The 23,847-nt window shown below is 51.2% G+C and overlaps 1 protein-coding gene across 1 annotated transcript in view; it reads left to right on the plus strand.

Annotated features, from left to right (window-relative positions):
- Window positions 1–23,847, plus strand: part of ITGAE (integrin subunit alpha E) — an 89,994-nt gene that overhangs the window by 4,249 nt on the left and 61,898 nt on the right. Inside the window, exon 2 of the mRNA XM_050765881.1 lies at window positions 17,060–17,180. Coding sequence (XP_050621838.1) covers window positions 17,060–17,180 — 121 coding nt within the window. The remainder of the gene's footprint in view (window positions 1–17,059; window positions 17,181–23,847) is intronic.

Consider the following 23,847-nt stretch of genomic DNA (forward strand, 5'->3'; position numbering starts at 1 on the left):
TATTTTATATTTCAAGAACATCAGAATAGTCACCACGGAAAGATCAACAGTTTGTTGAACTTCCTTTTATTTTACAATTTAGACTTCTCTGTTTTTAGTTCCATGTGGGGTGTAGGGAGTCTCTTTTTATGGCTTGTGGCTTTGATCTCCCATGACTGAGAATACCTGGAGCAGATGCTTAGACTAGACTCTTGTCTACCCTCTCCCAGTACAGAGGAGGTGACTGGGTCACAGAGGGGACAGTGACTACCCAGGCTTGCAAGCAACTGACAGTAGACACGGGGCTCAGGCCCAGGCCTCTGTCCTGCCTCCCAGCTCCAGAATCCTCCTGTGGCTCATCTGTCTCCTGCAGCCTCTGGGGCCACCACTCATCACCTCAGTGCCTTTTCTAGCAGGTGGCATTGATCAACCCTCTTCGGAGGCCTAGGCCCTTCCCGAGCTGATGGGCAGCAGAGAGCAATGATGGAGCAGACTTGCCACGAGACCACCTAGCCCACAGCTCAGCTCAGCCATGGGAAGGGGTCGAGAGCAGGGCCCCAGCAGCTCCAGTGTGGGTGGCAGAAACGAAGCTGCTGCAGTTCTGCCCCACGCTGTGAGGTCCTGAGACTGGGACGGACCAGTCCGGGAGAGTTTCCTGGAGAAGGTGAGGTGGCGTTGAGTCTTGGGGGCTGAGGAGAGCCTGAGAAAGAAAATGCCTGGGAGTTGCTGGCAGGAAAGACTCCCTCAGACAGTGGCCCAGGCCCAGCACCCTGAATCCCATGCCGGGCCGGGGCTCCTTAGGCTGGAGAGAATCCAGGACTGGCCTGGCGCTGACCTTCCACCCTCTCCAGGCCACCCGCTCTGGTGATGCCTACTTCTTGTTATTCGTGAGAGCAGATGGAATAATAGCAATTGTCTAAGGGAGATTTTAGAAGAGTCGGGTGCAGACAGACCGTGAAATCCTGGAACTGCCCACAGCCTGACCACCAGCCCCATCATGCCCTGTTACCCTGTGACCTGCCGTCCTCAAGTCCGTCTTCACCCCTGACTCATTCTGCAATCACAACATCAACTCACTTCTCCATCCTGGGTCTCAGAGGTTGGGTTTCCACCCTTGCACCCTTGCATGAAGAGGCCTGTCCTGTCAGCCTCCAAAGCCTTACAGGGGTGAAGAAGAAGGAACCGGAAGTCCAGGGCCCACTCTGCTGGTGGCACACACTCGGGCTGAGGCCCGGGGCTCTGCCGGGGCATCACCCCAGGCCTGTGCGTGATAGAAAACCTCCGTCCTTGGGGAGTGGGAGACTGTGGCATCTGAGGTGGGGTCTGAAGGATGGGGAGGTCCTTGGCAAGTACAGGCTGGGGGTGAGCAGAGGGGCCTTCTCTGCAGGGGGAATAGGAGGCACCAAGCCCTGGGGTGTGAGGAGTCTGGTTGGTAGGAAGATGGAGGCGAAGTGGGAGTGGGAGTGGAAGGCCGTCTCCTCTGGTGTTGCTTTCCCTTCCAGCCCCGCCCCAAATCGGGACATGCTGGGGCCTGGAGGTGCGGGCAGAGGCAAGGCCACCCCTGTCCTGGCGCCCTGTGTGAAGAGAAGGCAGGCTGTGCACACAGTAGCCTCTCCAGCCCCAGCAGCGTCTCACAACACGGGGGTAGGGAAAAGGCACTCCCGGCCGAGGGGCGGCCCAAGCAAAGGTGAAATGCCAGCAGAGTGCAGTGTGTGTGGGAGAGCTGGCTGGGGGAGTGTGGGCTGTGTGGGAGCCCCACATCCCTGCCCGTCTCTGGGAGGTCCCCTTGCGTGGGGCAGGTGTGGTGTGAGTGGAGGAATGCGGGCATCCAAGCCCGAGAGGCCCACAGCGGCGGGTGAGGAATGTGGGGACCTGAGTGCCGGCCTGGGGGAGCTTGGAATTCCTGCTGAGGGCAGTGGGGAGCCACAGGTCTTGAGCGGGGTGTCGACAGACTTGTATGTTGAGTGTTAGTTGGAATCTGGGGGAGAGGCCCGTAAGGAGGCTTCTGCCTCGGTCCCATCCACAGGTCCTGGGGAAGGCAGACGTGGGGAGGAGGAGACACTCATGAGAAACGTTTAGTTTCCTGGCCAGGCGCGGTGGCTCACACCTGTAATCCCAGCACTTTGAAAGGCCAAGGTGGGCAGATCACTTGTGATCAGGAGTTCAAGACCAGCTTGGCCAACATGGTGAAACCCCATCTCTCCTAAAAATACAAAATTTAGCCAGGCATGGTGGTGCGTACCTGTAATCCCAGCTACTTGGGAGGCTGAGGCAAGAGAATCGCTTGAACCCAGGAGTCGGAGGTTGCAGTGAGCTGAGATTGTGCCGCTGCACTCCAACCTAGAAGACAGAGACAACGTTTCAGAAAAAAAATAGAGGCCGGGCGCGGTGGCTCATGCCTGTAATCCCAGCACTTTCGGAGGCCGAGGTGGGCAGATCACAAGGTCAGGAGATCGAGACCATCCTGGCTAACACAGTGAAACTCCGTCTCTACTAAAAATACAAAAAATTAGCTGGGCGTGGTGGCGGGCGCCTGTAGTCCCAGCTACTCGAGAGGCTGAGGCAGGAGAATCACTTGAATCCGGGAGGTGGAGGTTGCAGTGAGCTGAGATGGCGCCACTGCACTCCAGCCTGGGTGACAGAGCAAGACTCCATCTCGAAAAAAAAAAAAAAAAAGGAAAAGAAAAGAAATGTTTAGTTTCCAGCACACAGTAGTGCTCAAGGCCTGTTGGCCGTTCTTGTTATTAGAGAGATGAAGGGTGAGGGAGAGAGATGGGCTCAGCTGACCGTGAGGTTCGGGGTGGAGTTGATGAGGCTCCGTGTAGAGGATCGAGGCGGGGGGACCGTGGCTGGGTGGTCCGGCGCAGGCGCGCTGCGGATGGCTCTGAGGCACAGCCCTCCCATGAGGCCCGGCTGGGCGTTCTGGGCTGGGTGTCAGGACCCTTGCGTCTAGTCCCACTTCTGCAGCTCCTGCTATCAATGTGGGTGAATCATGCCTCATGAGCCTCAGTTTCCTAAATTGGGAGTAGTGGTACTTATTGTACTGTGAGAATGCGTGTTTGAATTGCCCAGTGTGCTGGGGGAGACAGAGGGTTGAGGGGAGACAGTGGTGGCTGACAGGATGGAGGGGATCTCGGTCTGACTCAGCAGGCCTCTGTGGCTGGGGACAGCTCAGAGAGGTGGTCCTGTGGGTAGTGCGGTGACAGACACCGGTGGAGCTGTGTCTGTCAGTCTGCAGCACGCGACGGGGGCTTGAGGGGGAGGGCCAGCCCTCGCCTGTGGTTGTGACTCTCTCCAACCTCAGCCTCCACGTGCTGAGCCTCCTGCGTCAGACCTGGGGATGGGTGTTGCCCCATTGGATCTGCACAACCCCGTGTCCCAGAGGGGAGACGGAAGGGAGGTGCCAGGGCCCTTCAGTGACTCCGAGGCAGTGAGGATTTGAACTCAAGACCCTCTACCAAGACGATGCTGTTTTCTGAGTCCTGGTGGGAAATGCAACAGGAGGTGGTTTCCTGATGGAGGCGCAGCTCGAAGGCGAACTGTCAGGCCTGAGGTGCGTCCAGTCCGAGGAAACAAGCTGAGCCAGGCCTGGCAGACCTGGGCACCAGCTGACTCTCAGGGAAAGCCCAGCAAATACAGCGACCTCCCCCACCACACACACACACACACACACACGGATGTACACACACACGTAAGCACACAAGGATGCACGCACACGTGGATGCACACTACACGCACACATGGATACACACGCACACAGATGCACACACATGCACAGATGCATACACGCATGCACGCGCACACGGATGCACACACGCACACAGATGCACACACACACAGAGATGCACACATGCACGCACACACGCACACATACATGCACACACACGGATGCATGCACACGGTTGCACACACGCACACACAGATACACAGATACACACAGATGCACACACACATGCACATGCACACACGGATGCACACACATAGATGCATGCAGACACGCACACACGGATGCACACACACATATGGATGCACACACAATGCACACACACATGCAGATGCACACACAGATGCACACGCACACGGATGCACACACACACGGATGCACACCCACACAGATGCACACGCACACGGATGCACACATGCACACACGGATGCATGCACACACGGATGCACACACGCACACATGGATGTACACACACGGATGCACACACATGGATGGATGCACACATGGATGCACACACGCACACATGGATGCACACACGCACACGGATGCACACACATGGATGGATGCACACATGGATGCACACACGCACACGGATGCACACACATGCATACACACACGGATGCACACGCGGATGCACACACGCGTGCATACACACACACGTACACAGTTTCTCATGCCACCGTGCCCCCGCAGCAGGCTCTTGCTGACCTAGTTACCAGCCCTCTAAGCAGAGCTCTGCTGCAGCTCAGTGAGCCGCCAGCACAGCAGGAGCAGTGCCCAGCTTCTTGAGGCCATTCGTGACCCTGCTGTCTCTCTGATTACCAACCGCTCAGTGCCTCCAGCTTTTACTAAAGGCTTTGGAATCGGGCACAAACACAGAATCTGAGCCCCAGACGCAAATATTCACTCTTCCGATGGGCCGTGTGCAAACCACACCCCTCTCTGAGCCCAGCACCTAGCGTGGTGCCTGGAAGGCAACAGGTGCTCTGGGGGAGCAGAACCCTCTGTTGAACAAGATCTCTCTGTTGAACAGAGTGAACACGGGGGTGGGGTGGCGCGAGGAAAGGGAATATCTGGCCCACTCTGACATTTTTAGGGCGCCTCTTTTGGGCCTGGCCCTGTGCTGAGCTGGGCTCTGTGGCTGGGGGTGTTGTGTGTGACTCAGATCACATCATAGTTCGGGGGAGATAGACTGAATCACAGATCACCCTGATCCAGACAGAATTTGGTCAGAGCCAGACAGACCACAGGATGCCGAGGGGGTTCAGGGTTCGGTCAGAGCCAGACAGACCACAGGGTGCTGAGGGGGCTCGGGGACCCGGGAGTTACTCTGACTGAGAGTCTGGATTGGCTCCTGGCTCCTCGCTGGCTGAGCAGGGCCACAGAAGACGGGCTTTGCAGACGGAGGTGGAGAGCGGTGAGCAGGCCTGCTGGATGGAGGGAGCAGCTGTGCCGAGGCCTGGAGGCAGGAGTGTGCAGAGGGTGCCACGGAGACCCAGGACAGGAGACTAGACTTTGCTCTGCGGTCTCCACTCCTGCCTTTCAGTTACACCAACAGTGAAATGGGGGGACAAAGGCCCCACACTCACCCCTCGTAACATGTTGGCAGCTCGCACTTTTTAATTCTCCTCTAGGCAGTTTGCTGACCTCCTGTTTTTTCCCCAGCCTGGCTGACCAGGAAGCACAGGGCTCAACGTGACGTGGGCCCTGGGGCCGGAGCCCAAACTCCCTACTGGGCATCCCTTATCTCAGCTCTGGATTGGTGAGGGAGCAGCGGGAACAGTACAACCTTCTTCCCTGCCTGGGGGTCTTGATCTGGAACCTTTGAGAGTCTGTGTAGGCTGCAAGCGGCCACTCTCCCAGCACCTACCGAGTGTGGGCCACCATGCCAGGTCCTGAGATAATGTGGCAATCAAGGCAGATGCAGTGTGTGCCCTCATGGTACTCACTGGTGGCAGGGGGGCAGTCACTGGCAATAGGGAAACAAGGCCGAGCACAGTGGCTCACTCCTGCAATCCCAGCACTTTGGGAGGCCAAGACTGGAGGATTACTTGAGCCCAGGAATTTGAGTCCAGCCTGGGCAACATAACAAGACCCCCGTCTGTACAAAAAAATTTTTTAAAAAATTAGAGGCTGGGCGCGGTGGCTCACGGCTGTAATTCCAGCACTTTAGGAGGCCAAGGCGGGTGGATTGCAAGGTCAGGAGTTTGAGACCAGCCTGACCAACATGGCAAAACCCCATCTCTACTAAAAATACAAAAATTAGTCGGGTGTGGTGGCAGGTGCCTGTAATCCCAGCTACTCTGGAGGCTCAGGCAGGAGAATTGCTTGAACCCGGGAGGTGGAGGTTGCAGTGAGCTGAGATCATGCCATTGCACTCTGGCCTGGGTGACAAGAGCAAGACTCCATCTCAAAAAAAAAAAAAAGGCCGGGCGCGGTGGCTCACGCCTGTAATCCCAGCACTTTGGGAGGCCGAGGCGGGCGGATCACGAGGTCAGGAGATCGAGACCATCCTGCCTAACACGGTGAAACCCCGTCTCTACTAAAAACTACAAAAAACTAGCCGGGCGAGGTGGCGGTGCCTGTAGTCCCAGCTACTCGAGAGGCTGAGGCAGGAGAATGGCATGAACCCGGGAGGCGGAGCTTGCAGTGAGCTGAGATCCAGCCACTGCGCTCCAGCCTGGGCGACAGAGCGAGACTCCGTCTCAAAAAAAAAAAAAAAAAAAAAAAAAAAAAAAAAAAAAAAAAAAAAAAAAGATTGGCTGGGCGCGGTGGCTCAAGCCTGTAATCCCAGCACTTTGGGAGGCCGAGACGGGTGGATCACAAGGTCAGGAGATCAAGACCATCCTGGCTAACCTGGTGAAACCCCGTCTCTACTAAAAAATACCAAAAAACTAGCCGGGCGCGGTGGCAGGCGCCTGTAATCCCAGCTACTCGGGAGGCTGAGGCAGGAGAATGGCGTAAACCCGGGAGGCGGAGCTTGCAGTGAGCTGAGATCCGGCCACTGCACTCCAGCCTGGGCGACAGAGCGAGACTCCGTCTCAAAAAAAAAAAAAAAAAATTAGGATGAAGAGGAAGCCAGGAGACAGGCTGAGGCAGAGCACTTCAGGCAAGGGGAGGACTTTGTACACATGTGTACTCAGGGGATCAGGAAGGGCTCCAATGCTTCCATCAAATTCTCAAAGGGGGCCGGGCACGGTGGCTCACACCTGTAATCCCAGCACTTTGGGAAGCCGAGGTGGGCGGATCACGAGGTCAGGAGATTGAGACCATCCCGGCTAACATGGTGAAATGCCATCTCTACTAAAAATATAAAAATTAGCCAGGCATGCTGGCATGCGCCTGTAGTCCCAGCTACTCCGGAGACTGAGACAGGAGAATCACTTAAACTGGGGAGGCGGGGGTTGCAGTGAGCCAAGATCATGCCATTGTACTCCAGCCTGGGTGACAGAGTGAGACTCCAACTCAAAATGAAAAAAAGGCCGTGCGCAGTGGCTCACGCCTGTAATCCCAGCACTTTGGGAGGCTGAGGCAGGCGGATCACGAGGTCAGGAGATGGAGACCATCCTGGCCAACATGGCGAAACCCCATCTCTACTAAAAATACAAAAAATTAGCTGGGCGTGGTGGTGTGCACCTGTGGTCCCAGCTACTCAGGAGGCTGAGGCAGGAGAATCGCTTGAACCCGGCAGGCAGAGGTTGCAGTGAGCTGAAAATTGTGCCATTGCACTCTAGCCTGGGCGACAGAGTGAGACTCTGTCTAAAAAAAAAAATAGAGGCCAGGCGCGGTGGCTCAAGCCTGTAATCCCAGCACTTTGGGAGGCCAAGACGGGTGGATCACGAGGTCAGGAGATCGAGACCATCCTGGCTAACATGGTGAAACCCCGTCTCTACTAAAAAATACAAAAAAAAAAACTAGCCGGGCGAGGTGGCGGGCGCCTGTAGTCCCAGCTACTTGGGAGGCTGAGGCAGGAGAATGGCGTAAACCCGGGAGGCGGAGCTTGCAGTGAACTGAGATCCGGCCACTGCACTCCAGCCTGGGCGACAGAGCCAGACTCCGTCTCAAAAAAGAGAAAAGAAAAAAAAAAAAAAAAAAGAAAAAAAAGAAAAAAGGGAAGATTCTCAAAGGGATCCATGACCCCCAAACAAGAACGTCAGGTCTGGGTGTATTTCCTGTGCTTTCTACTTTTGGGGCAGTGGCAGGGAGGACACAAATCACAGCTCTGGAAAAGCCGGAGTACAGAGTTTCTTCATTGTGTTCTCACGGAGGACCCTTAGGGACAGTTTTTTTCTGGTTTAAATAACAGGACTGGTTGTGCTTTGCCTGGCAGTGTTGTGTTTTTTAGATTTTGTGGACACTGCATGGTGTTGACTGATCTTTTTCATGTTGATACCACCTTCAAGAAAGCTTCATTCATTCCTGTATGCATTGAATCAACAAATGATTTTATTAAGCCAAAGGATTTTAGGAACTCTGCTGTGAGCCAGCGCCGTGTTCAAAGCCAAGAGTGGAGAACAGGATAGAAAGTGTTGGCACTGGGCCGGGCGTGGTGGCTCACGCCTGTAATCCCAGCACTTTGGGAGGCTGAGGCAGGTGGATCACAAGGTCAGGAGTTCGAGACCAGCCTGGCCAATATGGTGAAACCCCATCTCTACTAAAAATACAAAAATGAGCCGGGCGTGGTGCGGATGCCTGTAGTCCCAGTTACTCGGTAGGCTGAGGCAGGAGAATTGCTTGAACCCAGGAGGCAGAGGTTGCAGTGAGCCAAGATCGTGCCACTGCACTCCAGCCTGGGCGACAGAGCGAGACTGTGTCTCAAAAAAAGAAAGTGCTGGCACTGCTTGATCTACATGTTAGCTGTTGGCCTCCTTCCTGGTTTATTGTATCCCCCTCTTTTTTTAAACTATCATTTTCCCTCTGTCCTTTTCTGCCTGCCCCATTATTTTAAGCAAGCGTTTATCTTACCTGTATTATGTATTTTTATGAATCACCACAAATCATTCCAGGCAAGGAGAGGTATAAAGAAAAAGGAATAAAATATAGATATCAGGCTGGGCATGGGGACTCACACCTGTAAGCCCAGCACTTTGGGAGGCCAAGGTGGTGGATCACCTGAGGTCAGGAGTTTGAAACCAGCCTGGCCAACATGGAGAAACCCCAACTCTACTAGAAATACAAAAATTTGCCAGGCATGGTGGCGCACACCTGTGATGCCAGCTACTTGGGAGGCCAAGGCAGAAGAATTGCTTAAACCTGGGAGGCAGAGGCTGCAGTGAGCCGAGAACGCACCACTACACTCCAGCCTGGGCAACAGGGCCAGACTCCATCTCAAAGAATAAATCCATAAATAAAATTAAATTAAATATAGATATCCACTTTGTGCCAGACTCAGGGAAATGGCCTGGAAATGGAGAGATGAGAGATGCAGGGCCTGGCCTCAGAGCCCTCTCCCCAGGCTCCTCCTCAAGTCTGGAATTTTTGGATAATAAAATCTTAAGCATGTACACAGGTAAACAAGATAACTATAGTAAAGCCAATATGTCCATCAAGCGGATGACACAATGATCAAGATCCGGCCACACAGCCTGAATTTATTTTGTGTTCCCTTTTTCATTTTCGTTGTCAAAGTATTTAAAGCCTGGCTGCTCAAAATGTGATCTGAGGACCAGCAGTGTCGGCATCATCTGGGAGCTTGTTGGAACAGACTTTCGGCCCCACTCTGATTCATTACCTGCTGAGTCAGAATCTGCATTTTACCAAGATGTCCGATGATTCATTTGCATGTTAATGCTTCAGAAACATGATTTTAAACCAAACCCCAAACATCGTGTCATTTCACTCCCAAAAAACATGGACATTTTCATTTCTAAAGACCATCAGGGGCCAGGCGCAGTGGCTCACGCCTGTAATCCCAGCACTTTGGGAGGCTGAGGCAGGCGGATCACCTAAGGTCAGGAGTTCAAGACCAGCCTGGCCAACATGGCGAAACCCCGTCTCTACTAAAAATACAAAAATTAGCTGGGCATGGTGGTACACCCCTGTAATCCCAGCTACTCAGGAGGCTGAGGCAGGAGAATCACTTGAACCCAGGAAATAGAGGTTGCAGTGAGCCCAGATCGTACCACCGCACTCCAGCCTGGGCGACAGAGTAAGACTCCATCTCAAAAATAAAAATAAAGAACGTGGACATTTTCTTAAATAGCCACAATGTTCTTACCACCTAACTAAATTTATGATAATTCTTTAGTATCATCTAATTCCAAATACTTAGTTCATATACAAATCTCACTGTCTCAAAATATCTTTTTTTTTTTTTTTTTAAGGTGGAGTCTCACTCAGTAGCCCAGGCAGGAGTGCAGTGGCACCATCTCAGCTCACTGCAACCTCGACCACCCAGGTTCAAGCAATTCTCCTGCCTCAGCCTCCCGAGTAGCTGGGACTACAGGTGTGCGCCGAGATGCCTGGCTAATTTTTGTATTTTTAGTAGAGTCAGGGTTTCACCATGTTAGCCAGGCTGGTCCTCAACTCCTGACCTTAGGTGATCCGCCCGCCTCCACCTCCCGAAGTGCTGGGATTACAGGCGTGAGCCACCGCGCCCGGCCTCAAAATGTCTTTTTAACAGTTGGTTTGTTCAAAGCAAGATCCAAACAAGGTCCACACATTACATGTGGTTGCTGTGGCTCTTTCTGTCTAGAGTGCACCCCCATTCCCATTTTCTGCTTTCATGTCTTTGATTTAGTGCAGAGTTTGGTCAGGGTGTTGCAGAACATCTACATTCGGGATTCGTGTGTTTGCTTCCTCTTGGTGGGATTTGTCTTTTTTTTTTTTTGAGACGGAGTCTCGCTCTGTCACCCAGGCTGGAGTGCAGTGGCACGATCTCGGCTCACTGCAAGCTCCGCCTCCTGGGTTCAGGCCATTCTCCTGCCTCAGCCTCCCGAATAGCTGGGACTACAGGCGCCCGCCACCGCGCCTGGCTAGTTTTTTGTATTTTTAATAGAGATGGGGTTTCACCGTGTTAGCCAGGATGGTCTCGATCTCCTGACCTCGTGATCCGCCCGTCTCGGCCTCCCAAAGTGCTGGGATTACAGGCGTGAGCCACTGCGCCCGGCGGGATTTGTCTTTTTATTCCCCAAATTGCCTAGAAACTGGAAGTTTAACATCAGGTTTCAGTTTTCTGGCGATCATACACTAAGCAATCGTGAGGATTTTGCCCCACTTCCTACAGTTATTTAACTTCTTTTTCTTTTGTGTGTGTGTGTGTGTGTGTGTGTATGTGTGTTTGAGACAGAGTCTCGCTCTGTCACCCAGGCTGGAGTGCAATGGTGCGATCTCGGCTCACTGCAACCTCCACCTCCTGGGTTCAAGTGATTCTCCTGCCCAAGCAGCTGGGATTACAGGCGCCCGCCACCATGCCCGGCTAACTTTTGTATTTTTAGTAGAGATGGAGTTTCACCGTGTTGGCCAGGCTGGTCTTGAACTCCTGACCTCAGGTGATCCGCCCACCTCAGCCTCCCAAAGTGCTGGGATTACAGGCGTGAGCCACCGCGCCCAGCCCTTCTTTTTCTTTTCTTCACTGAAGTATTTTAAAGCCTTAGTACTCAGAATGTGGTCTGAAGACCAGCAGTGTGGGCATCCCTTACAAGCTTGTTGGAAATGCAGAGTCTCGGGCCCTTAGATCCTTCCTAGGGTGTCACACCGAGAAGGACTTATGCCTGGGAGCCCCACTCCTGGGGATGTGAATATGGAGTAGTGGGCTCCGGTGGTGTCAGCCTAATTGTAAAGTTAGTCTATCAGACTCTCATTTAGTAGTTTTACCTATTGATGATCCTGGCCTGAATTAATTATTGTGTTTCATTAGGACTCACCAAATAGTTCGGTTCTATTATTCTTCCTACATTTATTAGTAATAATTTATCCATAAAAAAAGAAATTTTTCTTGCCATTTTTATAAAGGCCAGATGAACAAATGAAAACTAAATTTAATACTGGGCGCAGTGGCTCACGCCTGTAATCTCAGCACTTTGGGAGGCCGAGGGAGGCGGATTACTTGAGATCAGGAGTTCAAGACCAGCCTGACCAACAAGGCGAACTCCATCTCTGCTAAAAATACAAAAATTAGCTGGGTGTGGTGGCACGTGCCTGCAATCCCAGCTACTGGGGAGGCTGAGGCGGGAGAATTGCTTGAGCCCAGGAAGTTGAGGCTGTGTGAGTCTTGATCGCACCACAGCACTCCAGCCTGAATGACAAAGCAGCGTCAACTTCCTGAGCTCAAGTGATTCTCCCACCTCGGCCTCCCAAGTAGTCAGGACCACAGGCAGACGCCACTGTGGGCAGCTAATTTGTTTATTTTTTTGTAGAAACGGAGTCTCACTGTATTGCCCAGGCTGGTCTCAAACTCCTGAGCTTAAGCAATCTGCCTGCCTCAGTCTCCCAAAGTGCTAGGATTACAGGCGCGAGCCACTGTGCCAGGCCTCTAGTTTTCTTTTTGTTATTGGTTTAAATTCCAGTATAGTCAGAGAACATATTCTGAGTTATTTCAATTCATTGATATTTATTGAGGCTTTGTGACCTAGCATATGGTCGATTTTGGTAAATGTTTCACATGTACTTGAAAATAATGTTTCTGAGGGCCGGGCACGGTGGCTCACACCTGTAATCCCAGCACTTTGGGAAGCCGAGGCAGGTAGATCACAAGGTCAAGAGATTGAGACCATCCTGGCCAACATGGTGAAACCCCGTCTCTACTAAAAATAGAAAAATTAGGCGGGCATGGTGGTGTGCGCCTGTAGTCCCAGGTTCTCGAGAGGCTGAGGCAGAAGAATCGCTTGAACCCAGGAGGCGGAGGTTGCAGTCAGCCAAGATCGCGCCACTGCACTCCAGCCTGGGTGACAGAGTGAGACTCCGTCTCAAAACAAAAAACAAAACAAAAAAAAACAAAAAAGGAAAGAAAAAAAGAAAAAAATGTTTATTTTTCCATTGTTGGGTACAGCGTTCTGTTTGTCAGGTCAAGTTTGCTAATTGTGTTATTCCTGTCTTCTATATCCTGCCCAGTTTTTGCTCTGCTTTTGTAGTTAACATAAAAGGATTGTTAAAGTGAAGTCTCCCGCTTTCATTGTAGTGTTTTGTATTTTTCCTTTGAATTCAATTTTTGCTTTTATATTTTGAAATGTTACTGGATACATACAGATTTAAAATTGTCACATCTTCCTAGTGAATTAAAAACAACATATTTGTGTGCATGTATTTCCTTCCCTTCCTTATACAGAAGCTAGTGTCGTTTATATACTTGTCCTTCATGTAATGATTTTACTTTCTTTCTGAAACCTCTACTGCTAAGTAAACAACCATTAACTGGAAAAAATATTTGCATCGATTTCATTAAAAAAATTGTGATGCATTCCACCCAACCGAAGATACTCAGATGATTTTTACTGTTAGGAAAATGTATTCATTGACCAATAAAACAAGTTTAGATGAATAAAAACAATACTTTGAATATAAAAATACAGTTTTCGTATACAATTTATTGTAATGAAGGTTTATTGGCCTTATTAAAAGAAGAAGACAAGATTTGACAGTGGGGGCTAGGTGTGGTGGCTCACACCTGTAATCCCAGCACTTTGGGAGGCTAATGTGGGCGGGTCACTTGAGGTCAGGACGAGTACGAGACCAGCCTGGCCAACATGGTGAAACCTCGTCTCTACTAATAATACAAAAAATTAGCCGGGCGTGGTGGCGTGCGCCTGTAATCCCACCTACTCCGGAGACTGAGGCAGGAGAATTGCTCGAACCCATGAGCCAAGATCACGCTACTGCACTCCAGCCTGGGCGACAGAGTGAGACTCCATCTCAAAAAATAAAAATAAAAAATGAAGTCATAGCAAAAGTCACAGAGAAACACCTTGAGGGCAAAATAAATACTGAACCCAAAAGCACTTCCAAACACATGGAAATAGCCTGTGCGCTCATCCCACTTCAGAATCACAGAAGCTTCAGCCCTTGCGATCGGCGTACATAAGCATAAGCAGGCATTTGGGATTTATCCAAACATGACATGCAATGCAGATTTGTTCCATATGGTGGTGTTGGACTAGAAACTGTTGCACAGTAAATCAGTGAGTGTGTCTTCATGTGAGAGTGTAATGTCAAATGTCATTCCTTATATCATGTTTACCCAGTGTATTTAGAGATGAAAAAGTCACTCAACCAAAAAAAAGAGTGTTGCCAAGAAGTTGTATAGCTTTTTAAGAGTGTTTATGGCGAAAGTCGTTAATTGAACAGTACTTGAACAGGTAAGTCTGTAAACTGGACTTCATCTTGCTTTTTTCCCATGTAAATATATATTAGAGATGGGAGCAGTGGCTCACACCTGTAATCCCAGCACTTTGAGAGGCTGAATCATCTGAGGTCAGGAGTTCGAGCCCAGCCTGGCCAACACGGTAAAAACCTGTCTCTATTGAGAATACAAAAATTAGCTGGGCGTGGTGGTGCGCACCTGTAATCCTGGCTACTTGGGAGGCTGAGGCAGGAGAATCGCTTGATCCTGGGAGGTGAAGGTGGCAGTGAGCTAAGATCGCGCCACTGCACTCCAGCCTGGGCAAAAGAGTGAGATCTTGTCTTAATAAAATAAAAAGTAAAAAATATTTGGGAGGCCAAGGTGGGGGGGCGGATCATCTGAAGTCGGGAGTTCGAGACCAGCCTAACCAAAATGGAGAAACTCCGTCTCTACTGAAAATACAAAAATTGGCCGGGCGTGGTGGCTCATGCCTGTAATTCCAGCACTTTGAGAGGCCAAGGCGGGCGGATCACCTGAGATTGGGAGTTTGAGACCAGCCTGACCAACATGGTGAAACCTCATCCCTACTAAAAATACAAAAATTAGCCAGGCGTGGTGGCGCATGCCTGTAATCCCAGCTACTCGGTAGGCTGGGGCAGAATAATCGCTTGAAACTGAGAGGCAGAGGTTGTGGTGAGCTGAGATCGTGTCATTGCACTCCAGCCTGGGCAACAAGAGTGAAACTCCATCTCAAAAAAAAAAAAAAAAAAAAGTAAAAAATAATTTTGGAACAAGATGGTGAGATACTCTTAAAATAAGGACGAAAATGTCTTCACAGTCAGTCCAGGCAACACTGTGGGGAGACAGACCTTCTCCCATGCTGTGGTTGGAGTATGACTTGGCAAAATCTCTTTGGGAGGTAATCTTTCAATACCTATTTTTCCCCAAAAAATGTTAAATGAAAAATTTCAAATACATAGAAAAGTTGAAAAATTATACAGTGGACAACTGCATCACCACACTTAAATTTGACAATCATTAACACTTTTGCATATTTGTTTTATCACATATATCTATCTACCCATCCAGCAAGCCATCTTATATTTTGATGCATTTTAAAGTAAATTGCAGGCTGGATGTGGCGGCTCACACCTGTAATCCCAGCACTTTGGAAGCCCAAGGCAGGTGGATCACTTGAGGTCAGGAGTTCGAGACCAGCCTGGCCAACATGGTGAAACCTTGTCTCTACTAAAAATACAAAAATTAGCTGGGCGTGTTGGCAGGCACCTGTAATCTCAGCTACGTGGGAGGCTGAGACAGAAGAATCGCTTGAACCTGGGACACAGAAGTTGTAGTGAGCCAAGATTGCACCACTGCACTCCAGCCTGGGAGACAGAGCGAGACCCCATCTCAAAAAAAAGAACTAAATAAAAATAAATTGCTGACTTACGTATAATTCAACTCTAAACATTTCAGCATACATATCAACAAAATGTGTCTGCGTTTCTTTTGTAAGGTAATATTTACATACAGTGACATGCACAAATTCTAAGTGGACCATTCATTGAATGTGCTTTAACACATGCACACCTTGGTAATTCAAACACCCATCAAGATACAGAATGTTTTCATCATTCCAGAAAGTTCCTTCTAGTCCCTTCCCAGTTAGTCTCATCTTCTTAGGCATTTTTTTTCTTTTTACTATAGATTTAGTTTTGCTGGTTCTGGAACCTCATATAAATGGAGTTATACAATATGATTTTTGTTGCCTTCGCTCAACAAATCTGCTGTGCTCTGCTTGAATTCCCTTTCCCTGCATCAAGGTCATAAAATTCCTCCAGAAAGAAAGCTGAGGGTAATGACAGGGCTCGTGTTATTTGTTCGTGTTTTCTAGAGATCACTGCCCTGCGCTGCCTGTTGTCAAATGTCTGAAAACGTTTTATCCGTTTTGTCTAGTGTTCTAGTTGTTTATGGTGAAATAATTAATCCAATACCAATTATTCCTTCATGGAAAGGCCAAATAAGGGACAATTTAAGAACCAATATGGTGATAACAGATTATAACCATTGAATAAAATAGAATTCGTGAGCCTATTCTGCTGTAAATAAATTAAAAAAAAAAAAAACAAATAAATGAGAAGAAAGAAGAAAGATGTAAGGCCTTCTGCCACTCAGCATAATGATTGTTGTTGTTGTTTTGAGACGGAGTCTCGTTCTGTTGCTCAGGCTGGAGTGCAGTGGTGTAATCTCGGCTCATTGCAACCTCCGCCTCCCAGGTTTAAGCAATTCTCCTGCCTCAGCCTCCCGAGTAGCTGGGATTAAAGGCACGTACTACCACGCCCAGCTAATTTTTTCGTTTTTAGTAGAGACAGGGGTTTCATCAGGTTGGCCAGGCTGGTCTCAAACCCCCTGACCTCCAGCGATCCAGCTGCCTCGGCCTCCCAAAGTGCTGGGATTACAGGCGTGAGCCACCGCGCCCGGCCAGCATAATGATTTTTGAGATTCGTCACGCTGCTCTATCTGTTGTTCATTCCTCTTTACCTCTGAGTAGGATCTTATCGTAGGAATACACCACAGTGGGTTTTTCCATATTCTCCTGTTGATGGACATTCGGGTTCTTTGCAGTTTGGGGCTCTTCCGAATAAAACATTCTTGTGCAGGCAGTTTTGGGGACACATGTTTTCTCTTGGGTCGCTTGAAGGGGTACATAGAACATACACAGGCCCTCTTCCTGGGGCTCACAGTCTACTGTCACTTCGGTACAAGACGCGGTAATGTGAGTACGTTCCGCGTGTCCGGTGCGGAGCTGACGTGAGGAGGCAGGAAGTGCTTCTTTGGGGAGAGCTAGGCGTGGCTTCTTGGAGGACGGTGGCTCGGGTACTGGTACAGCTTGGTTTAGTAGGAGAATCAGAGGCTCTGGGTCAGATACACCTGCGTCTAGTCTTTCTCTCTCACACACAAAGATCCTTGGGGAGTCTCACTTTTCTCAGCTGTAAAACAGGGTTAAAGACGCCACAGGATTTGCTGGAATCATGGGAGTAAAAGGCCTCTTTCATTAAACGCTCCTCTTTTCCCCCCAGGCCTGGCCCCGCTGGCAGCCTTCAATGTGGATGTGGCCCGGCCCTGGCTCACGCCCAAGGGAGGTGCCCCTTTCGTGCTCAGCTCCCTTCTGCACCAAGACCCTGGCACCAACCACACCTGGTGAGTAGGGCAGGAGGCCTTCAGACTGAGGGGGCTTCCGGGGAACCTGAGATGGGCCCCAGGGACAGCCATGGCACCCCACCCCACAGTCAGGAGAGGAACTTTCTCTTTCAGAAGGGCATGCAGGAGAAAGAGAGAAGGCGTGAGAGAGGCTGTGGGCATTCGGCCAGTCTGTGGGGTCCACGGAACCCCAGCCCCGTGCCTCACTGGGCCTCTCCCTGTTCCATTGCCTAGGGGGAGGGTGGACTTAAAGACAATTTTAAAATAATGCATATTAAGGCTCTTTTGTTCCTTATGGAAGTAACACATGTTCAATATAGAACATTTGGAAACAAAAAATAACAAAGAAAAAACTGGGCCTGGCACCGTGGCTCACGCCTGTAATCCCAACACTTTGGGAGACTGAGGCCGGTGGATCACCTGAGGTCAGGAGTTCGAGACCAGGCTGGCCAACCTAGCGAAACCCTGTCTCCACTAAAAAAAAAAATTAGCTGGGAGTGGTGGCGGGCGCCTGTAATCCCAGATTCTTGGGAGGCTGAGGCAGGAGAATTGCTTGAACCCAGGAGGTGGAGGCTGTAGTGAGCGGAGATCGTGCCATTGCATTCCTGCCTGGGTGACGGCGCGAGAACTCTGTCTCAGAAAAAGAAAAATAAACAAAAAATGTTTGTGGTAGGATTGTTTGGAATCATGGAAGACTGACAATATTCCTCATTAGGAAAATGGGAAAAATACTGATATAACTCATACAATGCTATACTAAAAGCAGACCCCCTGAATGAAGCCAGTGTAATGGTTGTTTACCTGGATCCATCTGGAAACATACTGTGAGTTGCAAAAGGCAAGTTGTAGAGTTTAATATACAAAGGTTGGCGGGTGCAGTGGCTCACCTGTAATCCCAGCACTTTGGGAGGCCAAGGTGGGTGGCTCACATGAGCCCAGGAGTTCAAGACCAGTCTGGGTAACATAGTGAGACCCTGTCTACAAAAAACATTAAAAATTCAGCCGGACATGGTGGCTTAAGCCTGTAGTCCGTCCCAGCTACTTGGGAGGCTGAAGTGAGAGAATTGCCTGAGCCCAGGGGAGTCGAGGCTGCAGTGAACCACGATTGTGCCACTGCAGTTCAGCCTGGGTGACAGAGCGAGACCCTGTCTCAAAAAAAAAAAGAAGTAAGTAAAATATGCATTCCCTCAGATGGCGATGGTGGCCATGTGCTGATGTAGGAGTATGTCTGTAGTTAGGAGAAGCTCTGGCATAAAGGGTCATGAGATCTGAGGCTCATTTCAATTTCCCATGTTGTCACCAAAATGACTTATTTATTTATTGGAGACAGTCTTGTTCTGTCACCCAGGCTGGAGTACAATGGCGTGATCTTGGCTCACTGCAACCTTCGCCTCCTGGGTTCAAGCGATTCTCCTGCCTCAGCCTCCTAAGTAGCTGGGACTACAGGTGCGCGCCACCACGCCAGGCTAATTTTTTGTATTTTTAGTAGAAACAGGGTTTCGCCATGTTGGCCAGGATGGTCTTGAACTCCTGACCTCAAATGATCTGCCCACTTCGGCCTCCCAAAGTGCTGGGATTACAGGTGTGAGCCACCGTGCCCAGCCCCGAAATGACTTCTAGAGCTGTGTTGTTTTAAAGCCAGATCTGGTCAAGGTTTATGTATTACATATTGCTGTTACGTCTCTGTCATTGATTTCAATCCAAAGCAGTGATTTCTCCCCCATTTTTTTCTGGGTGGTCGTAGGGTTTTTCCTGTGTATACTCTCCCACTGCAGGCCCAGCCTAGGATGGTGACCTCCTCACCCCACCCCAGCCCATCCAATTGCTTTGCTTCTGGTCAGTGGTCAAGGGTTTCCTTCATACCCAGCATACCGGAGCAAGTGAGCCCAGGGTTCAAACAGGCACTGGGGCAGAGCCAGGTGAGGAGCTCAGGGTTCCTGGCTGGGCAGGGCAGGAGCTTTGCTTGATAGAGGATGGGTGGGTCGTGGTGGCTCCTGAGGCAGCCTCACAGGCCCTGGGACTTGGGCCATGACCCCGACAGCCAGGCAGACGTGGATCCTCTGATACTGTGAAATGTGTATTTGGTATTCCAAGACTGAATACATATTTTACAGTATAACACATAAAAATGTATTTGGTCTCAAAATAAATATTTGGTCCCATTTTCTGGCATATACTCCTAAAATCTTTGGAATCTCCAAAGTAATAGATGTCTTTTTCTTTGCTAATGAGTTGACAGGTGACCAGCAGCCCCCAGATAGCTTCAAAAGGGGGGCTGGTCACTGGAGAGACCCCAGCAGGATCAGAGGGTTGGACTTTCAGCCGCACACCCCCATCTTCCGGGAGGGGGAGGGGCTGAAGGTTTAGTTGATCACCAGTGGCCAATGATTCCATCAATCATGCCTATGTAATGAGGCCTCCATAAACACTCAAAAGGACAGGGTTTGGGGAGCTTCTGGGTAGTGGAACACATGGAAGTTTCTGGAGGGTAGCCCCGGAGAGGGTATGGAAGCTTTGCCCCTCACCCCCACTTTGCCTTATACATCTCCTCATCTGTATCCTTTGTAATATCCTTTTTTTTTTTTTTTTTTTTTTTTTTTGAGGCAGAGTCTGGCTCTGCCACCCAGGCTGGAGTGCAGGGGCATGATCTCGGCTCACTGCAACCACTGGGTTCAAGCGATTCTCTTGCCTCAGCCTCCCTAGTAGCTGAGATTACAGGTGCGCACCACCACGCCCAGCTGAGTTTTGTATTTTTCGTAGAGACGGGGTTTAACCAATGTTGGCCAGGCTGGTCTTGAACTCCTGACCTCGTGATCCGCCTGCCTCTGCCTCCCAAAGTGCTGAGATTACAGACATGAGCCAAGGCACCCAGCCTGTAATGTCCTTTATCATAAACCAGTAAATGTAAATAAGTGCTTCTCTAAGTTCTCTGAGCCACTCTAGCAAATAAATCGAACCCAAGAAGGGAGTCACAGGAACCCTGATATATTTGGTTGGTCACAAGCACAGGTAAAATAACTAGGGTCTTGTGATTGGCCTCAGAAGTGGGGGACGGTCTTGCGGGACTGAGACCTCGACCTGTGAGGTCTGATGCTACCTCCGAATGGAGCATGTTGGAATTGAGTTGAAGTGAGGACCCTCAGCTGCAGTTGGCTGCCAAAGGACTGCTTGCCTGGTGTGGAGGGAAAGCCCCACTCACCTGGGGTCACTGGACTGTTTTGTGTCGTGAGAGTTGCAGGGGAAACAGAGCTCAGTGTTTCCAGCGTCACTAGAGAGTCCTTTCTGGATCCTCGTTTCATTGGTGCAGTCAAAAGTCTGGTCATTGCCAGGCGCCGTGGCTCACGCCTGTAATCCCAGCACTTTGGGAGGCCGAGGTGGGCGGATCACTTGAGGTCAGGAGTTCGAGACCAGCCTGGCCAATACGGTGAAGCCCCGTCTTTACTAAAAATACAAAAATTATCTGGGCGTGGTGACGGGTGCCTGTAATCGCAGCTACTCGGGAGGCTGAGGCGGGAGAATCGCTTGAACCCGCGAGGCGGAGCTTGCAGTGAGCCGAGATCGCGCCACTGCACTCCAGCCTGGGCAACAGAGCGAGACTCCGTCTCAAAAAAAAAAAGTGTGGTCACCATTAGATTGAAGTGTTAAGGGTGGGGCCAATTCATTCATTCATTCATTCATTCATTCATTCATTCATTCATTCAGTATTGATGGAGCATTTACTCAGTACCAGGCAATATTTCGGGAATAAGAGAGTAAGGGAGACATGGTCACTGCCTTCATGGAACTCCTGGGCTCATGAGGGAAACACAAGCCAGACAATGACAAGAGAGACAAGGACCTCACAAAATAACAGCCCTGGTGGGGGACGTCCGAGGTACGGGGGGAGTATGGAGGCAGGTGTGGTCATCCGCGTCTGCTAGGATTTGCAGGGTGAGTGGGAATTAGCATGAGAAGGAACAGGAAGGGGATTGCAGGCACAGAGAACAGCTTGGTCAGAAGCCTGGAGGCCGGCTGCGTAAGGTCAGGAAACTGAGAAAATGACCTGCGGCTAAAGCTGAGAGCAGAAAAGGAAGCGGGCAGAGGTGGGCGGTGCCTGTCACCCAGGCACTGAGGGTTTGGAGGAGTCAGAGGAGGGAGCTGGGAGAGGTGGACGGTGCCTGTCACCCAGGCACTGAGGGTTTGGAGGAGTCAGAGGAGGGAGCTGGGAGAGGTGGACGGTGCCTGTCACCCAGGCACTGAGGGTTTGGAGGAGTCAGAGGAGGGAGCTGGGAGAGGTGGACGGTGCCTGTCACCCAGGCACTGAGGGTTTGGAGGAGTCAGAGGAGGGAGCTGGGAGAGGTGGACGGTGCCTGTCACCCAGGCACTGAGGGTTTTGGAGGAGTCAGAGGAGGGAGCTGGGAGAGGTGGACGGTGCCTGTCACCCAGGCACTGAGGGTTTGGAGGAGTCAGAGGAGGGAGCTGGGAGAGGTGGACGGTGCCTGTCACCCAGGCACTGAGGGTTTGGAGGAGTCAGAGGAGGGAGCTGGGAGAGGGGACGGTGCCTGTCACCCAGGCACTGAGGGTTTGGAGGAGTCAGAGGAGGGAGCTGGGAGAGGTGGACGGTGCCTGTCACCCAGGCACTGAGGGTTTGGAGGAGTCAGAGGAGGGAGCTGGGAGAGGTGGACGGTGCCTGTCACCCAGGCACTGAGGGTTTGGAGGAGTCAGAGGGAGCTGGGAGAGGTGGGTGGTGCCTGTCACCCAGGCACTGAGGGTTTGGAGGAGTCAGAGGAGGGAGCTGGGGAGAGGTGGACGGTGCCTGTCACCCAGGCACTGAGGGTTTGGAGGAGTCAGAGGAGGGACTGGGAGAGGTGGACGGTGCCTGTCACCCAGGCACTGAGGGTTTGGAGGAGTCAGAGGAGGGAGCTGGGAGAGGTGGACGGTGCCTGTCTCCCCAGGCACTGAGGGTTTGGAGGAGTCAGAGGAGGGAGCTGGGAGAGGTGGACGGTGCCTGTCACCCAGGCACTGAGGGCATGAGGGTTTGGAGGAGTCAGAGGAGGGAGCTGGGAGGAGGTGGACGGTGCCTGTCACCCAGGCACTGAGGGTTCAGGAGGAGTCAGAGGAGGGAGCTGGGAGAGGTGGAAACGGTGCCTGTCACCCAGGCACTGAGGGTTTGGAGGAGTCAGAGGGAGCTAGGGAGAGGTGGGTGGTGCCTGTCACCCAGCACTGAGGGTTTGGAGGAGTCAGAGGAGGGAGCTGGGAGAGGTGGGCGGTGCCTGTCACCCAGGCACTGAGGGTTTGGAGGAGTCAGAGGAGGGAGCTGGGAGAGGTGGGCGGTGCCTGTCACCCAGGCACTGAGGGTTTGGAGGAGTCAGAGGGAGCTGGGAGAGGTGGGTGGTGCCTGTCACCCAGGCACTGAGGGTTTGGAGGAGTCAGACGGTTTGAAGCCAGGAGGGGCGGTGACGTTTTCAGGGAGTTTTGCGTGGCAGGAAGATGAATTAAAGCTCAAGATTGTGTTTGGTTTGGGTAAAATTTTTATCAACATATACCATACAGAAGAACGCACACCAGGCCGGGCACGGCGGCTCACGCCTGTAATCCCAGCACTTTGGGAGGCCGAGGCGGGCGGGTCACCTGAGGTCAGGAGTTCAAGACCAGCCTGTCCACCATGGTGAAACCCCATCTCTACTAAAAATACAAAAATTAGCTGGGCATGGTGGTGGGTGCCTGTAATCCCAGCCACTTGGGAGAGGCAGAACAATCGCTTGAACCTGGGAGGCGGAGGTTGCAGTGAGTCAAGACCGCACCATTGTACTCCAGCCTGGGCAACAAGAATGAAACTCTGTTGAAAGAAGAAGGAAGGAAGGCTGCCGGGCGCGGTGGCTCACGCCTGTAATCCCAGCGCTTTGGGAGGCTGAGGCGGGCGGATCACAAGGTCAGGAGATCGAGACCACACGGTGAAACCCCGTCTCTACTAAAAATACAAAAAAATTAGCCGGGCGCGGTTGTGGGCACCTGTAGTCCCAGCTACTCGGGAGGCTGAGGCAGGAGAATGGCGGGAACCCGGGAGGCGGAGCTTGCAGTGAGCCGAGATCGTGCCACTGCACTCCAGCCTGGGGACAGAGCGAGACTCCGTCTCAAAAAAAAAAAAAAAAAAAAAAAAAAAAGAAGAAGGAAGGAAGGAAGGGAGGGAGGGAGGGAAGGAAGGAAGGAAAGAAGGAAAAAAGAAAGAAAAGGGAAGGAGGGAAGGAAGGAAGGAAAGCTGCACACCTCACAAGCATGCAGCTCAGTGAATGTCCACAGAGTGAAGCACCGTGTAAGCAGCGTGCAGATCCAGGGCGCGTGAGCTGCCTCGCCTAAGCCTCCTCTAAGCCCTGCACTCCCTTCCAGACGCATCTGCTGCCAAGAGGAACTTCCAGCCGCCTTTCATCTCTGTGGATTAGTCTCGCCTGGTGTTGAATTTAACATCAATGAGGCATACAGTGTGTGCCCCGCTGTCGGGCTCCTCTCCCTCCACATAAGGCCTGTGAATTTCATACACCGTGTTGCCCGAGGCGGTTCTTCTTTTGGCTTCTGGGGTATCCCATTGTGTGAACAGTACTGATGACTGGCATTTGGGCAGTTTCCTTGGGCTGTGAGGAATAGCACTGGTGTGCACCTCCTTTTGCTGGATGAATTTTTTTTTTTCTTT

The sequence above is a fragment of the Macaca thibetana genome, chromosome 16 (genome assembly GCF_024542745.1).
Source record: "Macaca thibetana thibetana isolate TM-01 chromosome 16, ASM2454274v1, whole genome shotgun sequence".
Taxonomy (NCBI): Eukaryota; Metazoa; Chordata; class Mammalia; order Primates; family Cercopithecidae; genus Macaca; species Macaca thibetana.